Source organism: Microtus oregoni, unplaced genomic scaffold, assembly GCF_018167655.1.
Source record: "Microtus oregoni isolate MIOR12 unplaced genomic scaffold, Mior012 000012F_ref0000307, whole genome shotgun sequence".
Taxonomy (NCBI): Eukaryota; Metazoa; Chordata; class Mammalia; order Rodentia; family Cricetidae; genus Microtus; species Microtus oregoni.
Genome location: NW_024543071.1, coordinates 20,134,295 through 20,154,952, shown reverse-complemented (window position 1 = coordinate 20,154,952; position 20,658 = coordinate 20,134,295). Strand labels below are relative to the sequence as shown.

Sequence of the window (20,658 nt, the reverse complement as noted above, 5' to 3'; positions counted from 1 at the left end):
GGTGGGGTAGTTTCCTTCTGAGAGCCTGACTTACCTGACTCATAGGTGTGTATATTAAATACTGAATTTTTCACTGTGCATGTGTGTATATGGTAGGGGCTGGGAGAGGATGTTGGTCCATGGAACTAGAGGTACAGGCTTTGTGGGTGCTGGAAACTGAACCCAACCTCTCACCCACCTCTCCAGATCTGATCGTCTGACTGCTCTATAAGGTGAAGTTTACCTTGGAAAAATTACCCAGATAATTATCATTCTCATTGTAGGGTACATTTTACAGATATTTGTGAGGTCCACTAAAGCATATTTCAGATTTAAATGAAATACCTATCATTTACTGAGAACGTTCTTGGTGCCAAGCACTGTTCTAGGTATTTCCCATGTTTTGTTTTACTTAATTTGATTTTGCAAATAGATGTATTATAATTTTTTAAGTGATGATGGCTGATAAGTAAATGTTCAACCAATACTAAATATTAGAAATATTTACCTTTCAAAATAACCCTACAAAGTCAGTATCTTTGGCCCCATTTTACAGCTAGGGAGATGAATGAGAGAAGACACGGGGGCTGCATGGTGGAGGTGACAGGACCATTGGCTCCCAAGCCCGCCCCTGACCTCCACCCGGGGTTGGCCATCATGATTTCATTGCACTTACTTGGCAGAGGAACAGGCTTTTGATGGACAGGTCTGAAAAGAAGACATGCAGGGTAAGTAAAAGGCAGAGGAAGGTAAGAGGAGGTTTCTCTTCTGCCCGCCAGTTCCCGAATAATCACTCTGAGGCTTAATATTAATTACAAACTGCTTGGCCTATTAGCTCCGGCTTATTATTAATTAGATCTTACAATTTAAATTAACCCATTTCTATCAATCTCTATTTGGGGCTTGTTACCACACAGTTTGCTTCCTCAGTGGCTTCTAGCATCTACCTGACTCCACCTTCTTTCCCCTTCTATCTCTGCTTGAATTGCTTGCCTGGGTATATTCTGCCTGACTATTGGCCAAACCAGCTTTATCAACCAATGGTAATAAAACATATTCATGGCATACAAAGGGGCATCATCAGAACACAATGCAAAATCTGAAGAATCTACACCAAAGGTTAACAAGATCTAAAGATGGGAGGGCAACAAAACCTTTGGAAAAGCAAGATTTTTTCCCCCTTAACTTTGAAAAGGGGGGAGCCTTAACTGAAATGTTATATTTTAGATGAAACAAATAACTTGAAGAATGGGTCTCTGAAATTCTTAGTTTCTTAAGTTGCTAACGCCTTTCCAGATTTAATTAAGAAGTTCTGTGTGACCTTGTAATGCAATGAATTTCCATAGCAACAAGAAGAAACTTGTTTTTAAAGGGGAAGAGCTAGCTCATGATCTATTATTCCTGCACTCTGGAGGCTGAGGCAGGAGTTAAAGGGCATCCTGGCTACATATATAAGGAAGGCAATGCATACATAGCCAGGCAAGCTAGGGTTACAGACTGAGACCCTGTCTTTAAAATATATATAGAATAAAGGGTTAGGAGAAGTGGGTGTGTCCTGTTGTTTTAGAAAACCTGGGTTCAGCTTCCAGTGTCTGCAATGGACAGTTCATAACCATGTAACTCCAGCTCCAGGGGATCTGATGCCCTTTTCACACACAGGCAACATATACTCACAGATAGACATAAAAACAAAATCAAAATGAAAAATATTCTTAAAAGAAAGAATGAATAAGTGGAAGGATTCTTACTTCTGCGTGGGAGGAAACACTGGTGACTGTACAGCGTCTTGTCTGTGACTAGACCCTCGGTGGCGTTCAGCAGGGACAGGCTTTTCTAGATTAAAAGAGGTCTCATATTAGTATTATAGTGAAATATCTGTCCCCATCCCCAAATCCAGCCACATCAGCTGTGTAGGACCCTCTTTGACCAGATGTTTTGGAATACCCTGTCTTCTAAGGTGTTCTCAGTCTGTGTAGTCGCCACTCTCTTGGTGTGTGTACTCTTAGGACCGTGACTTCCTGTTGGCAGTGTTACTATGCCAGTACCTCTGCACTCCTTCTGTACCTGAAGACAGAAGCCCTGGGTACTGGACTGTAAGTGTCTGAGCAGGTGGGTGTCAGGAGATGAACAGCTTAACATTCCTCTGCATCTCCCTTTCTCTGCTTTCTGTGTAACCTTATCCCTTCCGGTGTTAGCACACATTTGTGTGTCTTGCTTGGCCGTGAGAGGCAGGATAAGTGACTTATTGCTGATGAGAGGTAAAACCTCAGAATTTATAATGATCTACTTCTTTTGAAAAATCAACTGAATCAAAGTGCAGGTTACCCGTGAATGTTGATTCCACTTGGATCTCAACATGTTCAGGGGGGGAGGGTAGGAAATAGGCTTAACCACAGAGTCTAAGAAATTTCTGTTGAAGCCCACAGGGAACTTTCCTACTGAGACATTAAAAAAAGACAAAAGCATGGCTGGGCGGTGGTGGCGCACGCCTTTGATCCCAGCACTTGGGAGGCAGAGGCAGGCGGATCTCTTTGAGTTCGAGACCAGCCTGGTTTATAAGAACTAGTTCCAGGACAGGCTCCAAAATCACAGAGAAACCCTGTCTCGAAAAAGCAAAAAAAAAAAAAAAGACAAAAGCATCTAATCTACATGAGAAGTAGAAAAAGACAAGATCTCCAGATCTCCTGAGTACCCTGGGAACGGGGAGGAAGGGAGGGGAGCAGAGAAAAATATATAGCTCACTAAAAACAACGACAAAAAAGGAAAGACAGAAGCTGCAGAGATTTCAAAGGAACAGAAGCAGTGACTGGTGTGCTGGAAGTGGTCAGCCCTTGGGTCCTGACATCAGCCTGCCTTGAACTCTAAAGGTATTTCAAATGTGTGGCGGGTTACTTTGAGCTGTCATGCTAACTTTGTGCACAGTTCTTTAAAACTCAGAAATTCCCAAAGGAGCGCAATGTCTCCATTAGGTTCCAGCAGCCTTAAGCGCTGGCCACGCTGTGTTGTCTCCAGACTCTGTCAGCCAGGGCCTTAAGCGTTGACCAGGCTGTGTTGTCTCTAGACTCTGTTAGCCAGGGCCTTGCCGTTTTGTAAAAGCCTCTTCCATTTTAGTGGAGCTGTGACAGGCAGCTCCCATAATTACAGTAATTTGGTTTCCAGAACTGTTAGGTCTCTTGGGCTGTCCAAATATCCAGAAATGAACTCACGCTGGACTACAGGGTTTCTGGCTGTTAGATAAAAGCCAGGATTCCTCAGGAACTTGGGAAACTGGTCCCTGTCTGAAAAGGATCATTTCCCTTACCTCAGGCAGAAGGGACATATGGTTACCTGTGGCGGCTATCGGGATACCAAAGTCCATGCTGGCCCTTGGGCTCCCTCAGTAGCACAAGGACCTGTGACACATTTCAGAGTCAACTGGTTCCCTCCCCCAGCTGCTCGTCCACCTTACAACCTGGCTATTGTCACTGTGAGCTCACCTACTCTCTGGAGCTAAACTCTCTTCTCTCCTTATCTCAGTATCTCCACTAGTCCCTCCTGTTTTCCTAGTCCTGGCTATGTTCAGTCTCTCTCTCTCTCTCTCTCTCTCTCTCTCTCTCTCTCTCTCTCTCTCCCTCTCTAGACTCTTCCAGATGGCTCTGGCTGTTTTCTCTCCTATCTACAATAAAAACCTTAACCACATCATAGATCAGTCACGTCAGCCGTTTCTTTCCTGCACCCACTCACACACCAGAACTCAAGCAGATTGTTTCTCTGGATTCCTGTCTTCCTACCCTAGGGCCCCCAGTCATGAGAGATGTCTATCCATCATCTGATTCTTTAAATGACTACTCACTGGTCCTTCCAGCAATGGCCAAACAGCAGAAATAGAATGGCAGGGGGGGACCTAATGGTGCCACAAAAGCAGAGATAAGAGCTGTATGCATGTGTGCTCACTGTCCCATTACCCGGACACCAGCATGCTCGGTGCAGACGCTGACTTAGGACACGGTGAAAGGACACGCACTGTGATGAAGCGCAGGGTGCCTTCATGTGTGGAGATGGACGGGTGCAGGACTTCAGGGTGTCTACGCTCTAAGTGTTGACGTCATGAATGAGTCATACTTTCTCTTTCCTGTCCCCAGTCATGTTTTTCAAATACAAACTTTTTAAATGGGGTCATTATTTTAAAAAGCATGTTGTGTTGAGATATAGTGAAATAAAGGCAGGGAAGTGTTTGGAGATGTACTGAGACTAAGGGCACTTGAACTTCGAAACCTTTCCAGCAGAACTTCTTTAAATAAAGAGAGTTTTAAAAATTCATTACTTTGTCTGAGCTGTTCTCTAAGGTCATGCATAGTACCACCATGCTGCTTTCTAGCTGACTGTGCCTTCTGCGATAGACAAGTGGTAGGCAGGCTGTAGCCTTCTCCGTAGACCCTGCCGGCTAAGCTCAGGCTTCTGAGCTAACTTTGTGACTTACTACTACAGTGCAAAGCACTAATCATTCAGAATTGGCTTCATATTAACAATTGGCTCATAAACAATGAAAGAAATCCAGAATTAAGGATTAATATGCATATTGTTCATTAAAAAATTACTTTTAGAGTGCACGTGCAGCCTTCAGAATAAATGTACTTACCTTCACAAACTTTTGATGCATTCTGTGAAGAGGCAAGTGGAGTCTATGATAAGGAGAAAAGACAAAGACCTTCAACACAGCAGAACGTGGAGATCAAAGTCAGAGCAATATTAAATACGCTGGGAGAGACCTGATGTAGTTGCTGTAAATCGTGGCAACATAGCTATAGTGGTTTCCATTCACTGAAAACTGGATGGGTGTGTCTCATGGAGGGGCAGCACATTTCACTGTGGGGACATCATAATCTGTCAACAGTGTTGATGGACACTATGACCCCCGCAGCTGCCGGGCAGCAATGCTTGTGCAGTGGGCATCGGGCGTCACATGGTCCCACCTTCTATGTATCTTAAGTGACAGTCACTGTCATGTTCTAGAGCAAGCTCGGGTCCATCTGGGCTGCATGGCATCATGGACTTGCCCAGGGTCTCCCCATTCTGGCCAGAAGCTGAGTTTTGCCTGTGGCAATTGATCTGATACACAGTGGTCTGCTAGTTGCTCTGGGATCCGCAAGGCAGGAAGTGGACAGAGGCTTCCTGCAGTGACCGAGGTGTGGATAATATCGTCTGTTATCTGCTGCACACATTCAGGAAGGCTAACAGAATCCAGCAAGGACCAGCTCGCCAGGGGTAGCACCTTCCCAGCTCTCTGAGCCTTAGAAGTTCCTCAAGTTGTCTGCAGTAGCTCCAGGTGCTAAGCCTGCTGTGTTAAGCACAGCTGGATGCCCTGCTTACTTTAAGTAGGAGGCTCACAATAGATACTGCAGGAAATGGGACACACTTTCAAGTGCAGAACCAACTTACTGTCTTCAGGGGTGTAGCTGTCTTCTTCCTGGGGAATAAAAGATCAGCCTTGTTAAACACAGGGAAGACGAAGCAGAGCTACCACCTTCTTAGACCTAAACCCTGACAGGGAAAACAGTGGGTAGGAGACTGCTCTTAAAGGACAGGCGGAAGGCTGGAGGATTTGTGATGGTCCTGCCAGCAGATGGAGAAGGGTTAACTGTCTTAGCCAGTGCTCTATTGGTGTGAAGAGAAACCATGACCAAGGCAATTCTTACAAAGGAAAGCATTTAATTGAGGGCTTGCTTACAGTTTCAGGGGTTCAATCTGTTATCAGTATGATAGGGAGCATGGCGGCATGGCGGCAGGTGCTGAGAGCTTTAATAGAGCCTGGACATACTTTCCTCGGGCTTTATGCTCCTTGTTGGAGTTTAGTTTTTTTTTTTATATAATTTTTTTTATTAAGAAAAGAAGAAAAAAAAACATAAACAAAAAACAAGTTTCCACCTCCTCCCAGCCTCCCATTTCCCTCCCCCTCCTCCCACCCTTCTCCCCCTCCTCCCACCCTTCTCCCCCTCCCCCCACTCCTCTCCCCCTCCCTCTCCAGTCCACAGAGCAGTCCGGGTTCCCTGCCCTGTGGTAAGTCCTAGGTCCTCCCCCCTCCGTCCATATCTAGGAAGGTGAACATCCAAACTGGCTAGGCTTCCACAAAGCCAGCACATTAAGTAGGAGGGCTGATGAGACGCCAAGGACAATGGAGTTTAGTTTTAATTCTTTTCCCTTTCTTTGATTCAGTCCCCCACTCTCTTCTCTCTTCCTCCCTGCTACACCCCCTCATGTTTTGTCTAGAGTTGAAGTACAGGGGAAGAGTACTAATAATCTAGTGTCTGCCGGAGTCTGGAGCAAGGTTAAAGTCCTCACAGATCACTTCAACCATCTAAATGACCCCTCCAAGTGTGTATTATGTAGGGTAACCCTGTCTCAGACAAAACTGAAAACCCACAAGAAGCTGTGTGTGGTAGCATGTGGGAGGCAGAGGCAGGCAGCCAGCCAGACCTACTGAGCACATTCCAGACCAGCCAGGGATACATAGGGAGACCCTATCTCAATTTTTTTCCTATTATTGTCACATTTTTTGATATCAGAAAATGGGTGCAGAAAGACTAAGGATCTGCTCAAAGTGAAGCCAAGAGAGGAGGGCAGATTCGGTTAATAACCCATCGAACTAAGACTTATTTGGTGTGCACTGGGGTAGAATCAGGATGGAAACCATGCAGGTCTGTTTTATACATAAATAACTGTGCTTTTAAAAAAGATCTATTTTATTAAAATTTCTGTGTATGTGCATGTGTGTGTGTTGTGTGTGTGTGTGTGATGTGTGTAAGTGAGTGAGTGCATGTGTGTGTGAGTGTGGTGTCTGTGAGTGCATGTGAATATAAGGTGTGTGTGTGTGTGTGTGTGTGTGTGTGTGTGTGTGGTGTTTGGATAGGTGCCGTGTGGGTCAGATTTGTCTGACTCCCTGGAGCTGGAGTCACAGGCTGTTGTAAGCCTCTGGCATTCATTCTGGGAACCAGACTCAGTTCTCTGAAAGAGTGTTGCCTGCTCTTAACCACTGAGCCAACTTCCCAGCTCCTAAGCAAACTTCTTTAACGACCTGCTGAGCCAAGGTAATTGTATGGAGTATATGGTGATTTGAATAAGATTGTCCGCACAGGCTTATATATCTGACTGCTTGATTCTCAGAATGTGGAACTGTTTAAGAGGGTTAGGAGATGTGGCCTCGTTAGAGAAGGTGTGTCACTGGGGGCAGGCTTTGAGGTACTTCCAGCACTCGGGAGGCAGAGGCAAGATCTCTGAGTTTGAGGCTAGCCTGATCTGCAGAGCAAGTTTCAGGACAGCCAGGGTTACACAGAAAAACAGTGTCTCAAAACTGACACCCCCCCCCAAAGACTCCAACAATAACTACAAAAACCTTGTGCCATTTCCAGTCTCTCTCTCCTCTCTGCCATGATCATGGTTGTGGATCGAGACATAAGTTCTCAGCCATTCCTTCACTGTGCCATCATGGCCCCAAACCATGTGAGCCTAAGCCCAGATTAAACACTTTCTTCTACAAGCTGCCTTGGTCCTGATGTCCTATCACAGCAATAGAAAAGTAATTAAATCGATGGTGCCATAATACTCACACAGCAGTTTCCAAAACCACCTTAAATCCCATAGGCTTTGTCCCAGAAAACACTAACGCATTTGTTCAGGCGTACGAGTGCCTAATTCATGTTCTAAGGCCAGGCCCACTTTTATAGACCATGAACTACTTGCAAATGAAATTAGGGACCAGAAAGTAAAGGTTGAACTTGGTTGGAGATCTCGGAGCTTTCGGGTGCTGAAAGCTGGGATACCCTGCAAATCACAGTGAGCCAATGAACTCACATTTTAGCTAAAACTGACTCTGTGTGAGGCAAGACTCCTCACTTCCGATTTTAGTGGCGGTTCCTCTGGTCCACAGGTATGGAGAACTAACAGGAGTGCTCAGGGCAGCAGGGTCCCGCCATCCCGCACACAGAGATCTCATTCAACCACTATCCTCAGTCAGTACTCACCCAGCTCGTGGAAGTGGGGATGGCGCAGCAGGCAGGGATGACTTGGAGTCCCAGACCCCACTGTTTCGACCTGCACAAAACATACTTGTGTCGGTCACTGGGCCTACCTTCAGGAATGGCTGGATTAGGGAGGCTAGCGTTCCTGAGACACACACGCTTTGTGTCACTTTAAGTGGAGGGCCTGTATCCAGTGACACTGAAGCCGGGGATGGGGAGGGAAGAGCAAAGGAATGGGCATAGATGATGAGATATTTGAGACCCCGGCACTGGGCGGGGATAATTCAGTAGTGAAGCACTTGCCACACAAATGTGAAGACAAGAGTCAGATCCCCAGAGCTCATGTAAATGCCAAGTGGGCGTGGCCCCTTGCTTGTAATGCCAGAGATGGAAAACTCAGAAATCTAGGAGCAAGATTAACCAACTGATGAACTCTAAGTTGGATTGAGAGACCCTGCCTCAGTGAACAAGGTGAAAGAGTGAGAGAGGATGATTACCAATGTCAGTCTTGGGCCTCCACACGCACACGCATCACACACATACACACATCATACATAGACATACATCACACACACATACCACACATCACACATAGACATACATCACACACATACACACATCATACATAGACATACATCACACACACATACACACATCACACATAGACATACATCACACACACATACACACATCACACATAGACATACATCACACACACATACCACACATCACACATAGACATACATCACACACACATACCACACATCACACATAGACATACATCACACACACATACCACACATCACACATACCACATGTCACACACACATCACACATACACATACATCAGACACATACATCACAACACACCACACATCACACACATTACACATATACATACATCACACACATCACACATACACATAAATCACACACATACCGAAAATGCACACACATACACATCACACATACACAAATATCACACATCACACATACACACACACTGACACACACTCACAAACACATACACATCACACTCACACACATACATACACTCACACACATACATACACATCATACAAACACACACATATACACATACTCATACACATACCACATACACAGACACATCACACACACAAGAAGAAAGAAAAAACGCCAGCATATAAGCTCACACAGGCTGTAGGTCAGAATGCCACTCTAATGCTTCTGGAAGACCCATTCCTTAGACTCAAGGGCAAGTTCAGGGACCCTGGTTCTGAGAGCCCAGTGAAAACACACTTTGAAAACAAAGTGCCTTTGAGAGGGAGGCAAGACAATACCACTTGCCCCGAGCACACTGTACAGGTATGCTCAGCAAAGGTGTCTAGAGACGTGTGGGCTCAGCCCACCCCTCCTGGTGTGCCCGATCCTGCCGGTTCATACACAGCACACTTCAGCACCGTGTCTGCTCCTCACATACATCAGAGAATGTCTACTCAGTCACTACCAAGTGAGAGCCTACCACACATTGTATCTCCTGAAGTCATAGAAGGGACCCAGCAGCCCGGACCTTGAATTCGTGCCAGTGTGGGTGACAAATCTTTACAGTGTGCAAGAGCATTATCCCACAGCGTTCTCTTGTTCTTCACGCTCCTGAAGGCTGTGCTCTACTCTCTTCTGCTGTCTCCACTATTCTCTCCCGCTTGCCCCGTTTCCCCGCCCCTGCTCTGGACTCTTCCTGGTGTCTCTGGGTATTTTCTCTCTTTTACTCGCAGTATAACCCTTCCCCCTAAGAACAGAGCGGTCATGTCGGCAGTTTCGCCCCTGTGCCCCCTCACAGATAGTAAGCTGTACTGTGAAAATAAAGAGAAATGTCATCCGACCATGGTGTGCAAGTCCCACTGTGATCACCCAACTGCTATTAAAACTGAACGTTGAGGTTGATACTGTGCAGATAGGCTAGCCACTCACATCAGATAGAAGGACTCAGGGCAGAGGAGGCAACCATGTCTGAAAAAATAGGAGGCAGAGCCCACCCCGACACCAACCTTGTTAGACCCACTGCCTGGTTTCTCTGCTGAGCTGTCCTTTCTTCCATGTCCCCAGCCAGCACACCAACATCTCCCCTTCTCTTTCCTCTCCATAGCTTTTAGCCACCAGGCAGGAGGGCCTTCCAGCTGTGCTCTGAGCTACCAGGGCATGGTGCTGGTGCAAACCTGTGTGCTCTTAGGCCAGGGAGCGGGCTCAACAGATACAAGTTCTGGCCACCAAGGCTGAGGACCCAAGTTCAATCCCCAAAACCTACATAGTGTAAGAAGAGAACCGAATTTACAAAGTTGTCCTCAGACCTCCTTGTGTATACCAAGATAGGAACGTGCCCTGTCCCCTGACAAATACATTAAAAAAAAAAATTCACCATAGTCTTGCATTAGGAAGAATGCATTCTAGTTATTTTTCTGTTATCAAATTAGCTGGGAGACCTCTTAAAAAACACTGTCTTGGGTGCTCTTTGAAATGGGGACACTCTCATCTTATCAAATTCACTTTTTATGGTCAGAAAACAGGATAAATATGATATTTTAAAGAATCAGCCAAACACATCCAGAATGTGGGAAAGGAGCAAAAGTTTCTGATAGCTAAAAATTTTAAACTGTGGGAAGAGAGCCAGATGTTCAGAAGCCAGATGTTCAGGGCCGCCTAGTGAGTGATCCTGTCTCTATGAAATGTCAGCAAAAGCAGGTTTACAGCAAGGGATGAAGACAAGTGGTTGCCTGGAGCCGGGAGTGGGAATAGCACTGACTATATAAAAACGGACATAAGGGATCTTGGCTGGGTGGGTGTGGAATCTAAAAGTGAGCTGGGGCAATGATTGCATAATGTATCACTCTAAACATCACGATTCATAGACATCAGTATTTTTATACTAAGATGGGTGAATGTTATATATAATATTCATAGCTCATAAATGATGTGGGATTTCCCTCTGTATGCTGTGAATACCATTAATGAATAAAGAAACTGCTTTGAACCTCTAGCAGGGCAGAAGTTAGGTAGGCAGGGAAAACTAAACTGAATGCTGGGAGAAAGAAGGGTGGACCAAGAGAGATGCCATGTAGCCCCCTCCCAGAGACAGACGCCAGAACTTTAGTCAGTAAGCCACAGCCACATGGAGATACACAGATTAATAGAAATGGGTTAAATTAATATGTAAGAGTTAAACAATAAGAAGCTAGAGCTAATGGGCCAAGCAGCGATTTAATTAATATAGTATCTGTGTGATTATTTCAGGGCTAAGTGACCAGAAACCTTATTAGTGTCCTGTGATGAATACCCAGTGTCTCTGGGTATTGGCGGAGTGCTAGACATTGCAAAGGTGTTACCTACACCTCACGAACACCAAGTGAAACAGAGACTCTGAGAGGGCAAGAGGCAAGACCACGTGAGCGGTGGACTCAGACAGCACTTCTCTCCGGTCAGATGTTTGTTCGTTCTTTGGAGGCTTGCTGTGCAGGTCAGAGTCATGGGTGCCTCTCTCAGAAGGAGAGTATTTCTGTGACCATGGAGGGAGGGAGAATGGAGACAGACCCCTCTATTCACCAGCTGGACCCTTCTGCTCCCTCAGAGTGCAGCCAGACCAAGATGCACATCAGTGGGCCTACCGCGGCAGTGGGACGACCTGGCAGTGGGATGACCCCAGCAGTGGTATTCCAGGCACCCACCTTGCTTTCTGAGCATGTCCAGTTCTTGGTTAGGAAACTCTAAGGGAGAAGTGTGATGGGTGATGTACCCAAAGCATAACAGTAAAATGGGAAAATCAGCTTCCGTCTCTATCTGCCCTGAGCAGAAATTTAGAAGTGTTTGTTTTAAAGGTGCAGCTTGGGTTTCAATTGCTGCTTACTTTCTCAGCTAAGACATTCCTCAGTGTGTCCTGTTCCTGTGTGTTTCCTACATAACTCTACTTCAGCTTTATATCCAACATTTGTTCCGTTAACACCACCCTACCCCCACATGGGCCGTGTAAGCCCCAGAGCTCCGTCTCTTTGCAGGCGTTCTTGGAGACTGCTATTTTCTGCTGTTATCAGACTATGCAGCATCCCATACTCTGACGCATGCACACAAAAGACTCCACCCAGCCATTCCGCAATAATATAGGCTGCACTCGTGTGAAATTCAGCTTGCACATTTATGGAGATTTATAAATTTCAAGGTTTTTTTTTTCCTGGGGCAGGGTGCAGAATTGTAAATGAAACCAACTTAGAAAAAGCTCAGAAATACAGATTCTATCTATCCTTTCTTGATAAAAGCTACAGACCAGCCAGCCATTTTACTCTCTCCAAATGTTCACTGGGAGGCAAGTCCCTATGGACTGAGTCGTTGTCCTATAAACTGGTGGTTCTCATGTGGCTAGAAGTTGATCCCAACTCAGAGATAGTTGCCACCACCGGGGGTTACTTTTGCCCATCATGCGTAGGGAGATGGTTTTGGAATCTAGTCGGTAGAGGTCAGGGCAGTGGCAGAAAGCCTGTGGGCATGGACAGGACAAAGACTTGGTTCCCCATTATCAGGGAACTTAGGGATACAGGTGATTGGTCACGTGTGCTCCTAGTTGTATATCTCTTTTGGAGCAGTTGTAAAACCAAACCAACTGTGCATATACTTTACCTGTGACGTTCCCTGGAAGTGACATTGGCTTTGATGAGCTGTTCGGCTTGGTTGATCTATTCACCATGGGAGCTGAAACACACGAATATGCACACATGGAATAATTACAGCCATGCTTTACTGAGGAAAGTTCTCATAGGGGGAAAGAAGATCAGTCAAATCAGAGGATCTGCAAAGATTCCGTGACCCTTATTAATCCCAGAAACCATCCAAAGGGGAAGCTCTGGGTTGGATATATTAGCGATTAAAGGAATGAAATAAAACAATGTGCTGAAGTACCACAGATCAGAATGTCACCCGTCTGGTAGGGTGGGAGACAAAAGAGAGTTTGGCTCTGTTTTGTTTTAATCAAAAAAATATTAAAGCTAAACACGGTGGTGCCAAATTAATCACTTGTCCTTCCCTTCTGCACACAAATTCACTTGGCTTTTGAGCAGAGGAGGGACATGTAGGTATTGTTTTGTGCACTGGGTGGCTTGGTCTTAAAGCGGTTGCCTATGCTTTGGTAGTACAGCAGAGTGCTGCTAGTAAAAACAAACAAACAAAAACCCAGCATTCTTGAGGACAGTCCTCTCTGGTCCAGTTTATTAGACAGGAAGTGTCATCCAAAGAGGCTCCGTCTCCTGTCTGGAACTGTATTTCCCAAAATCACTATTTCTGGAGGGTGCCGTTTCCATGTCTGATCTGAGACACGTGTTTATGACAGCATTTCTTATCCCTGGCAAGATTTACAGACAAAGTGTCCCATAGGCCTGAGACATGTGGAACGAAAGAGCCAGGATGCGGAGTACACGGCTCTCATTTTATCCTTCCGCCACAGACTTGTTCGTGGTGCACTGTTTCCAAGTCCACCCTGGGGCTTGCAATCCTGTGAGGGTTAGCTTTTGATGACCATTCTGCGTGAAAAAGGCAGCCGAAGATAGTAGCTCCAGGGCTTTCATAACCAGAATCTAAAACCTTGACCATGGAGGGAAGAGAAAAGGCTCTGATGGAGCCAAGGGTGGGGGGGGGGGGGGTTACAGAGGAGGAGCTCCTGTCAGTTCTGATTTCCTCCGTGCTTACCGCTGAACAACCTGGTGTGGGCTCAGTGCTAGAAGCTTCCAGGCTCTCCAAACTTCGAACACTTGCTTACCTTTCTCAGTAGGCAGCGGGCTGCCTTCTCGGGGATGGATATAGTTTTCATCGTTATCCTCCACAGGGACCACATAATCAGCCTAAAAGTAACACAGCAATGAGTGGAGAGAATGCTTGCTGTAAGCGCATCGTTAACTGTGGGAGAAAGAGGTTTTCGTTTCTATGAAAGCTTTTATGGGCTGTAACTCACATACTATAAAATTGCACTGGGTGAAGTTTACCATGGGGTGCCTTTGGGCATTTAGCCACCTGTTGGGTCTACAGGGACTTTTCTACCAGACTCTGTTCCGTGAATGCTAAGTCCACGGCCGCTGAAGCCCCTTACGTGAAATAGATCATAGCAGTTGTATTTTCTGTGATGAACCATCAGGAGCAGATGCAGCTTATAGAAGGAAGAGTTGATTGGGCTCAGGGTTCCAGAGAGATAAGCATCCATGAGGACGGGGAGGCACCATAGCAAACAGAAGGCATAGCAGCTGAGAGCCCACATCTTTAACCACAGATGTGAAACCGAGCCTGAACTGGATGTGGGGTGAGATTATAGAAACACAAAAGCCATCCCAGTGACATCCTTTCTCCAGCAAGGCCACACCTCCCGAACCTCACCAAACAGTGCTACCAACTGGGGACCAAGTACTCAAATACTGGAGACCGTGGGGCTCTTTCTCATTTACACCACGACATCAGCGTTCTTTAATCTCTAGGCTTCTCAAATACCGAATATAACTTTAGGTGTGTCTTGTCGTCTGGATCTATCTTCCTTTGATGCTACAGCTTAGGCCCACTACCCATATGCATATTTTTGCTATCAATATCCTTTCCAACTTTTAGTTGGGCTGTTTACCTTCCTATTGCTATGGTATATTAGCTCCTTGTATGTCCTAGATAAAAGTCCTCTATAAGATGCATGGCTTGCATTTTTCTCCAATTTTGAGCCTCACTATGTGCATAGACTAGCACTGAACTGACGTTCTCTTGCTTCTGCTCCCAGTGTTGGTATTGCAGGCAGGTGTAATGGGCCTTGATCATGCTTTCTTGATGCGTCACTTCTGGCACAAAGATCTAAATTTAAAGTCCCCTTTGTGTATCTTTTTTCTCTGTTGTTTGTGTCTTGGTATCACTAAAAAATAAACATTGACTAACTCAAGGTCATAAAGATTTCTACTTATGCTTTCTTCCTTCTAATAGCCCAATGGTTTCCTAGCTTACATTTAGGTCTATGGTCTGCTTCTGGTTAATATTGTGTATGACATGAGATAGGGTTCAACCCCCTCATTTTACATGTGGATATAAAGTTTTCCTAGCCCTGTTACTTTTTAAAAATCAGTTACTTCTTTACTGTATTTTCTTGGTCTTTGTCAACAACCAGTTGACCAGAAATGGGGGTTGAGAGACAGAGATAGATAGATAGATAGATAGATAGATAGATAGATAGATAGAGATTTTATACAGATAAAACACAAATGAGCTACCCAGGTCTTAAAAATGATTTTTCTAATCTGGCCTGATAGATTGACAAGAAAGGTACCCATAGAAGAAAAAAACAAAACAACTCCCTCCAAAACAAAACAAAACAACAAAACCCCATCCCATCACTCAGCCATCTTAACAATCTTTGTCAGGTGGATACTCCCTCCAACTCCGAGGTACAGAGAAAACACACAGCTTGCACAAGGCAGTAGAGGCAGGATTTGATCCCCATCTGAGTGCCGAGAACTTCAAGTACCCAAAAGCCACCTGTGTGCCTCCTGCAACCCACCCTGCCACCCTCTCCATCCTCCCTTAGGGCTCTTCTCTCTTTCTAGATAGCTGTTGTTTCTCGTCTCTTCTTCACCTTCAGTAGGAGCCGTCCTGTCTATACTGTCTAGAATCCAATCTATTTAGAGTAATGCTATTTCCGGAATTTATGGAACCAAGTCAGTTTTATTACAAAAGAGCAACGACAGAAAAGACTCGATCCAATCCCAACAAATTGCATTTGTTCAAACGTGCAATGTGCATTTCCAGCTCTGCAGTTCCATGGTTAGAAGTGGCTACCTGCCAAAACAAGTGTATGATGAAGACCCATACAATCTGTACCTTAAAGAGACCACCAGAATCACTGCGATGTTTTCATAGAAACTCCATTATTTCATACACAATCTATAAAACCATACTGTGGTGTCAGCCTGCTCTACATAGTGAGTTCTAGGACAGCCAGTGCTGCATAGAGAGACCTTGTCTCAGCAAAACAAGACAAAAACCCAATAAAAACAACAACAACAACAACAACAAAAAAAACCCAAAGCAACAACAATCAAAACAAAATAAAAACAAAAAAGTTTTGGAGATGCATAAGGTTCTAAATACTAGAAAAAGAAAAAGTTGGTATGTGTGTGTGTGTGTACATATTGATTTTGTCTTTTCTTTTCCTTTTTTGTGGAATCTTTTTTTTTTCTCCTGAGACAGGGTCACATGTAGCCTAGCCTGGTCCTGAATTCATTCTCCAGGCAAGGATGACCTTGACCCCTGACCCTCCTGAATGCTGAGACTTCTAGTCTCTGTCACCACTCCTGATATACGTGGTGCTGGAAATGGAGACAAGAGATTTGTTCATGCCAGAAAACCACTCTACCGACTGAGCCACATCCTCAGTCCTGAGTGTGCACAGGTACAGGAGTTCACATGTGCAGAGGTGCAGGAGAACACGTGTGTGTGCAGGTCCAAGGACACATGTTAAAGGTGTAGTGGCACACGTGTGTGCAGGTCCAGGTGAGGGGCACACGTGTGTACGGGTACAGGGGAACTCATGTGTGTACAGGTCCAGGGACACATGTGTGTCCAGGTGAGAGGCACACGTGTGTGTAGGCACAAGACCACAGAGGAAAACCTCAGACATCATTCTTTCAGTGCTGATCACTTTGTGGGCTTCATTTGTTTGATTTTTTTAAAAGATTTATTTATTTATTATGTATACAGTGGTCTGCCTGCATGTATACCTGCTGGCCAGAAGAGGGCACCAGATCTCATTACAGATGGTTGTGAGCCACCATGTGGTTACTGGGAATTGAACTCGTGACCTCTGAAAGAGCAGTCAGTGCTCTTAACCTCTGAGCCATCTCTCCAGCCCGTTTGATTTTTTTAAATTTAATTTTATTTGCTTTTTTTTTTGTTTTTGTTTTTTCAGACTGGGTTTCTTTGTTTGACGGGGTCTCATTGGTCTGGGACTCATTTGCTAATTAAGTTAGTCTGGCCAGCCAGTCAGCCCGAGGGATCAGCTGATTCACCAGTGTTGGGATTACAGGTGAGCCTCATTACCCATGGCTTTTTAATGTGGGTTCTGTGGGAACTGAACTTTGGTCTTTCTCCTTGCAATGCAAAAGCTTCACCAACTGAACTATCACCTAGTCCCTGGCTTTGGCTGTAACCTTTTGAAAATCTCATCCTCCCATCTGCTCCTTGGAGAACACAGCCTCCTCTACACTTCTCTCCCACTGGTGCAGGCTGCCCTGAGCCACCTCTGCAGGACTCTGTGTGCAGAACTCTGCCTCTCTGCCCTTAGTTCCCTCCCACCTCATCACAGAAATGGAGACCCTGTCACAGCCCATGGCATCCCTTTGCTTCTGTGTCTAAATTCACAGAGAGTCTTCCTGGTTGGTTCCTCACCCTCTTCTACTCTGCTCTCCTGCTCCCTGTCACCTCTGCCCTCCTTAAAGAGACAGGATCACCTCTCTGACTGACAGACTGTGGATTGAGAGACCACCCCCCCGCCCCCCAAGTCTGCTACTCTCTGCTAGGGGCACTGAGTGTGTAGAGGTGACAGGGTTGAGGAGCCTTTCAGGACGAAGTGTGTATATGCTGTAGGAGTGCTGAGTCCATGGCAAAGGAAAAAGGGACCAGGATTCATTCACCGCTGAGCCCAGCTACCATGAGGCTCAGCAGCTCTACTCAGTGCTGGCTACTGCCACCTCCAGTCCTCAGGAGAGACTAGGAAACTGGCTTTGTAAAAAGCCTAGAATATGATAGGAACACTGTGTGTCTGTGTGTGTGTGTGTGTGTGTGTGTGTGTTAGAAATACATTTATATCTCTATTTATCTATATACTTATTAAATAAATATAAAGATAATAAGGGAGGAAAAACCACAGTCTCAGAGATGTTGGGCAGCTAGCCCAAAATCATAAAGCTGACAGGATCAGAAGGGACTTAAACCTAGAAGCTGTCTCAACTGTGCCTTAAAAGCCTCTCTTTTCTGTCTCCTGATGGGAAATTATATTAGGATGCAGATAAAGGCCATTCCTCAACAGGTTCCCCAAGCCACAGCTTCTATCACCGGCAGGCATCTCAAAACAAGTGATTTCTTAGAGCAGCTTCAGTAAGATTCTGGTGGCTCAGAGTTGTCTTTAGGGTCCTCCTGTAGGAGTATCTTAATGGCTGTGCCCTGCCTGAGGGCCGTCTTTCTCTTTAAAATGCAAAGGCCCTGGGAGCCAGGGCCACTAGGTGCAGGCAGCTATCGTTACACAGGCTGGCTAGTTCACTGGGTCACTTTCAAAAGGTAACAATCCCAAGAGGAGAAAGACTCTCAAGAAGCAGGCATTGAAGCTGATGAGGTGAGTCCCCGGATTCCCCGAGGGGAGGGGCAGTGGGGGAGCAAGAGCTCTGAGAGGCATGGTGGGGGCTGTAGGAGGGGCACAGATGCAGGACAACATCACGCTTCTTGGAAAGCTGTGATGATTAAAATGGGTCATATTGCCAATTTGAGAGAACGCAAGTGTCGCCTTGAGGGATTGGATGGACAGAGAGACAGTAGGGCTTGGAGGAAGGGAGGCTGCTTCAGGCCTACTCTTCTGGCCCCTCCAGCTCCCCCCCGCCCCCCGGGCGCCCCTTTGAGCAGGCTTACTTTACCTCATCCTCAAGGAGGTCTTTGGGCTTGGGGGGGATCTGAGGCTTCTGGAGGGCGGTGGGAGAGGGCAGAGTGGAGGTCAGCCTCGTTTTCGTTGGAGGCCAGCTAGGCTTGCTGGGGAGTGACTTGCTGAAAGGTGGAGAGTGCCGCTGGCTGGATCGATTGTCTTGAACAAACATAAAAGAACACAAAAGAGGCTTTAGGTCATTCGTCGTATGGATACCGTGAGGTTCTAGGAAACACACAGCCAAAGGCATGTCTGTGACTACAGTGTGGTGGTGTCCTTAAAGAAACCAAGTGAACAGGACAGGTAGACTGAAGCTCCCACCGTCTGTCCATCTATCTGTTTACCTAGATGCTAACTAGCAGAAGGTCCTTAAGACCACATTCCCGGGGGAGTGATAAAAGCCTACATGCTCTGGAGAACTGAGAGTTCCACATTCTGCTAAGCCCAGTGGGTGGAAGCAGCAAGAGGAAGCAAGGAACGTGGTTCTCACTTGTATTTACATACTAGAACACCTTCAGGACTTTAAAAGTGGCTCCATTATGGACCTAACTCTGGACTTCTGGATAAAGTCTATTATGATGGGTTTTTTAAGTTCCTTGGGATTCCCAAGGGATCCCCAAGTTATTTGGAGGAATTCCTTTCCTCACTCCTAGAGAAGCCAGGTGACCCTGCTTTGTCCAGAATTGTCCCTTTCAGCAGGTATTTGAGATCCCAGGCTCTGAAGCCAGACAGATCTGGGTTCCTTCTGCTCTGCCATCGACTAACTGTGCCTGTTTGGACCAGTTACAGTTTCTCTGGCACTTCCTTGCTCCTTTTAGAGTAGAAGATCACACTATGAACAGAAGATCATGCTATCCACCTTTGAGCTATCCTAGAAATAAGGAAAACAGCTGTGAGCTGAGTTCTTATTGGATTGGATTGACATAGTTCCAGAAGTTCGTAGCGTTGGGATGCCCTGGCATCCTTCAATACACTGGCTTACAGCAGGCTGCTGGGTTTCCTGCTTCCTCCTGGGACATTACCTTGCCTGTCATGCCCTGACACTGTGGCCCATTCTTGCTTTCAGCATGCATCAGAAGTAAGTGGCCAAGGTCATGTTTACTGTGCTCATACACCAGGGCATCAGCTTTGTGGAGCCTGTCATTGCCAGTTTTATTTGTAGCTCTTGGAGTTTTTATAGAATTCTGAATGTGATGCTTAAAACCCACAAGAAGTAGCAAAACACAGAAGGCAGGCTTTGAAGAACTGAGTTGTGGCTTCTGGCTTGCCCTGTGCACCTTCTACATCCTCTTCCCTCTTGGGATCATCACAGTGAGTGAACAAAGTCACTTGCCACATCCATCCGGCAGTGAGTGGGGCAGGGCTTGGGGCATGCCAGTGTGGAAGCTGAGAGGTCCAGCTCACATCCAAGCTCTGCCACTTATATAACCGTGACACAGTTAGCTCGCTCCCTGTGTCTCTCCTTCCTCAACACAGTGAAGCTTTATCCTTCTTCCTCAAGACTGGCAGGGCTAAGAAGCCATGGCTCTAAAGCATTGCCCTGTAACCTATAGAACATAGCAAGGGTATGCTGCCTTGCTCACTGCTAAATGCTCGGGACTGAGCATGGTCTGAGGCTTCAGGAAGGGCCTAACAGCTTCACCGTGGAATGCAGCTCCAGCAGCACCTGCAGCCTCTGGGGAGGCTGCTGACGACTGTAGAGATGATCTTGCTGCATACTTGCATCTCCGTGCTCCTTGTGGACACACTCGATCCCCCCCACCCCCAGAAACCTAGTCATCTGCTGTGGTGAGAACAGGAGTGATTTTCCTATTCCCCCTGATGCCTTCCTTACACAAGCTACCAAAGAACGCTACCACCAACCCACACCACCAGCCAGCTTTTTGCTGTTGTTGTTTTATTTATGTTTGTTTTTAAACTATTTTAAAATTTGAGACAGGGTCTTGCTATGTTGCCCAACATGGAAACTTGGACTCCTTCCTCATCCCTACCCCCAAGCTAGGATTGTGGGCCTGTGCT

General features: G+C 46.0%; 1 protein-coding gene across 2 annotated transcripts in view; it reads right to left on the bottom strand.

The window, feature by feature from the left end:
* Positions 1-20,658, bottom strand: part of Blnk (B cell linker) — a 64,471-nt gene that overhangs the window by 10,025 nt on the left and 33,788 nt on the right. For both annotated transcript variants that reach the window (XM_041661243.1, XM_041661244.1), the window contains 8 exons: positions 18,635-18,798; positions 13,750-13,831; positions 12,618-12,689; positions 7,977-8,046; positions 5,398-5,425; positions 4,598-4,640; positions 1,728-1,812; positions 656-687 (listed from right to left, as the gene is read on the bottom strand). In XM_041661243.1, coding sequence (XP_041517177.1) covers positions 656-687; positions 1,728-1,812; positions 4,598-4,640; positions 5,398-5,425; positions 7,977-8,046; positions 12,618-12,689; positions 13,750-13,831; positions 18,635-18,798 — 576 coding nt within the window. The remainder of the gene's footprint in view (positions 1-655; positions 688-1,727; positions 1,813-4,597; positions 4,641-5,397; positions 5,426-7,976; positions 8,047-12,617; positions 12,690-13,749; positions 13,832-18,634; positions 18,799-20,658) is intronic.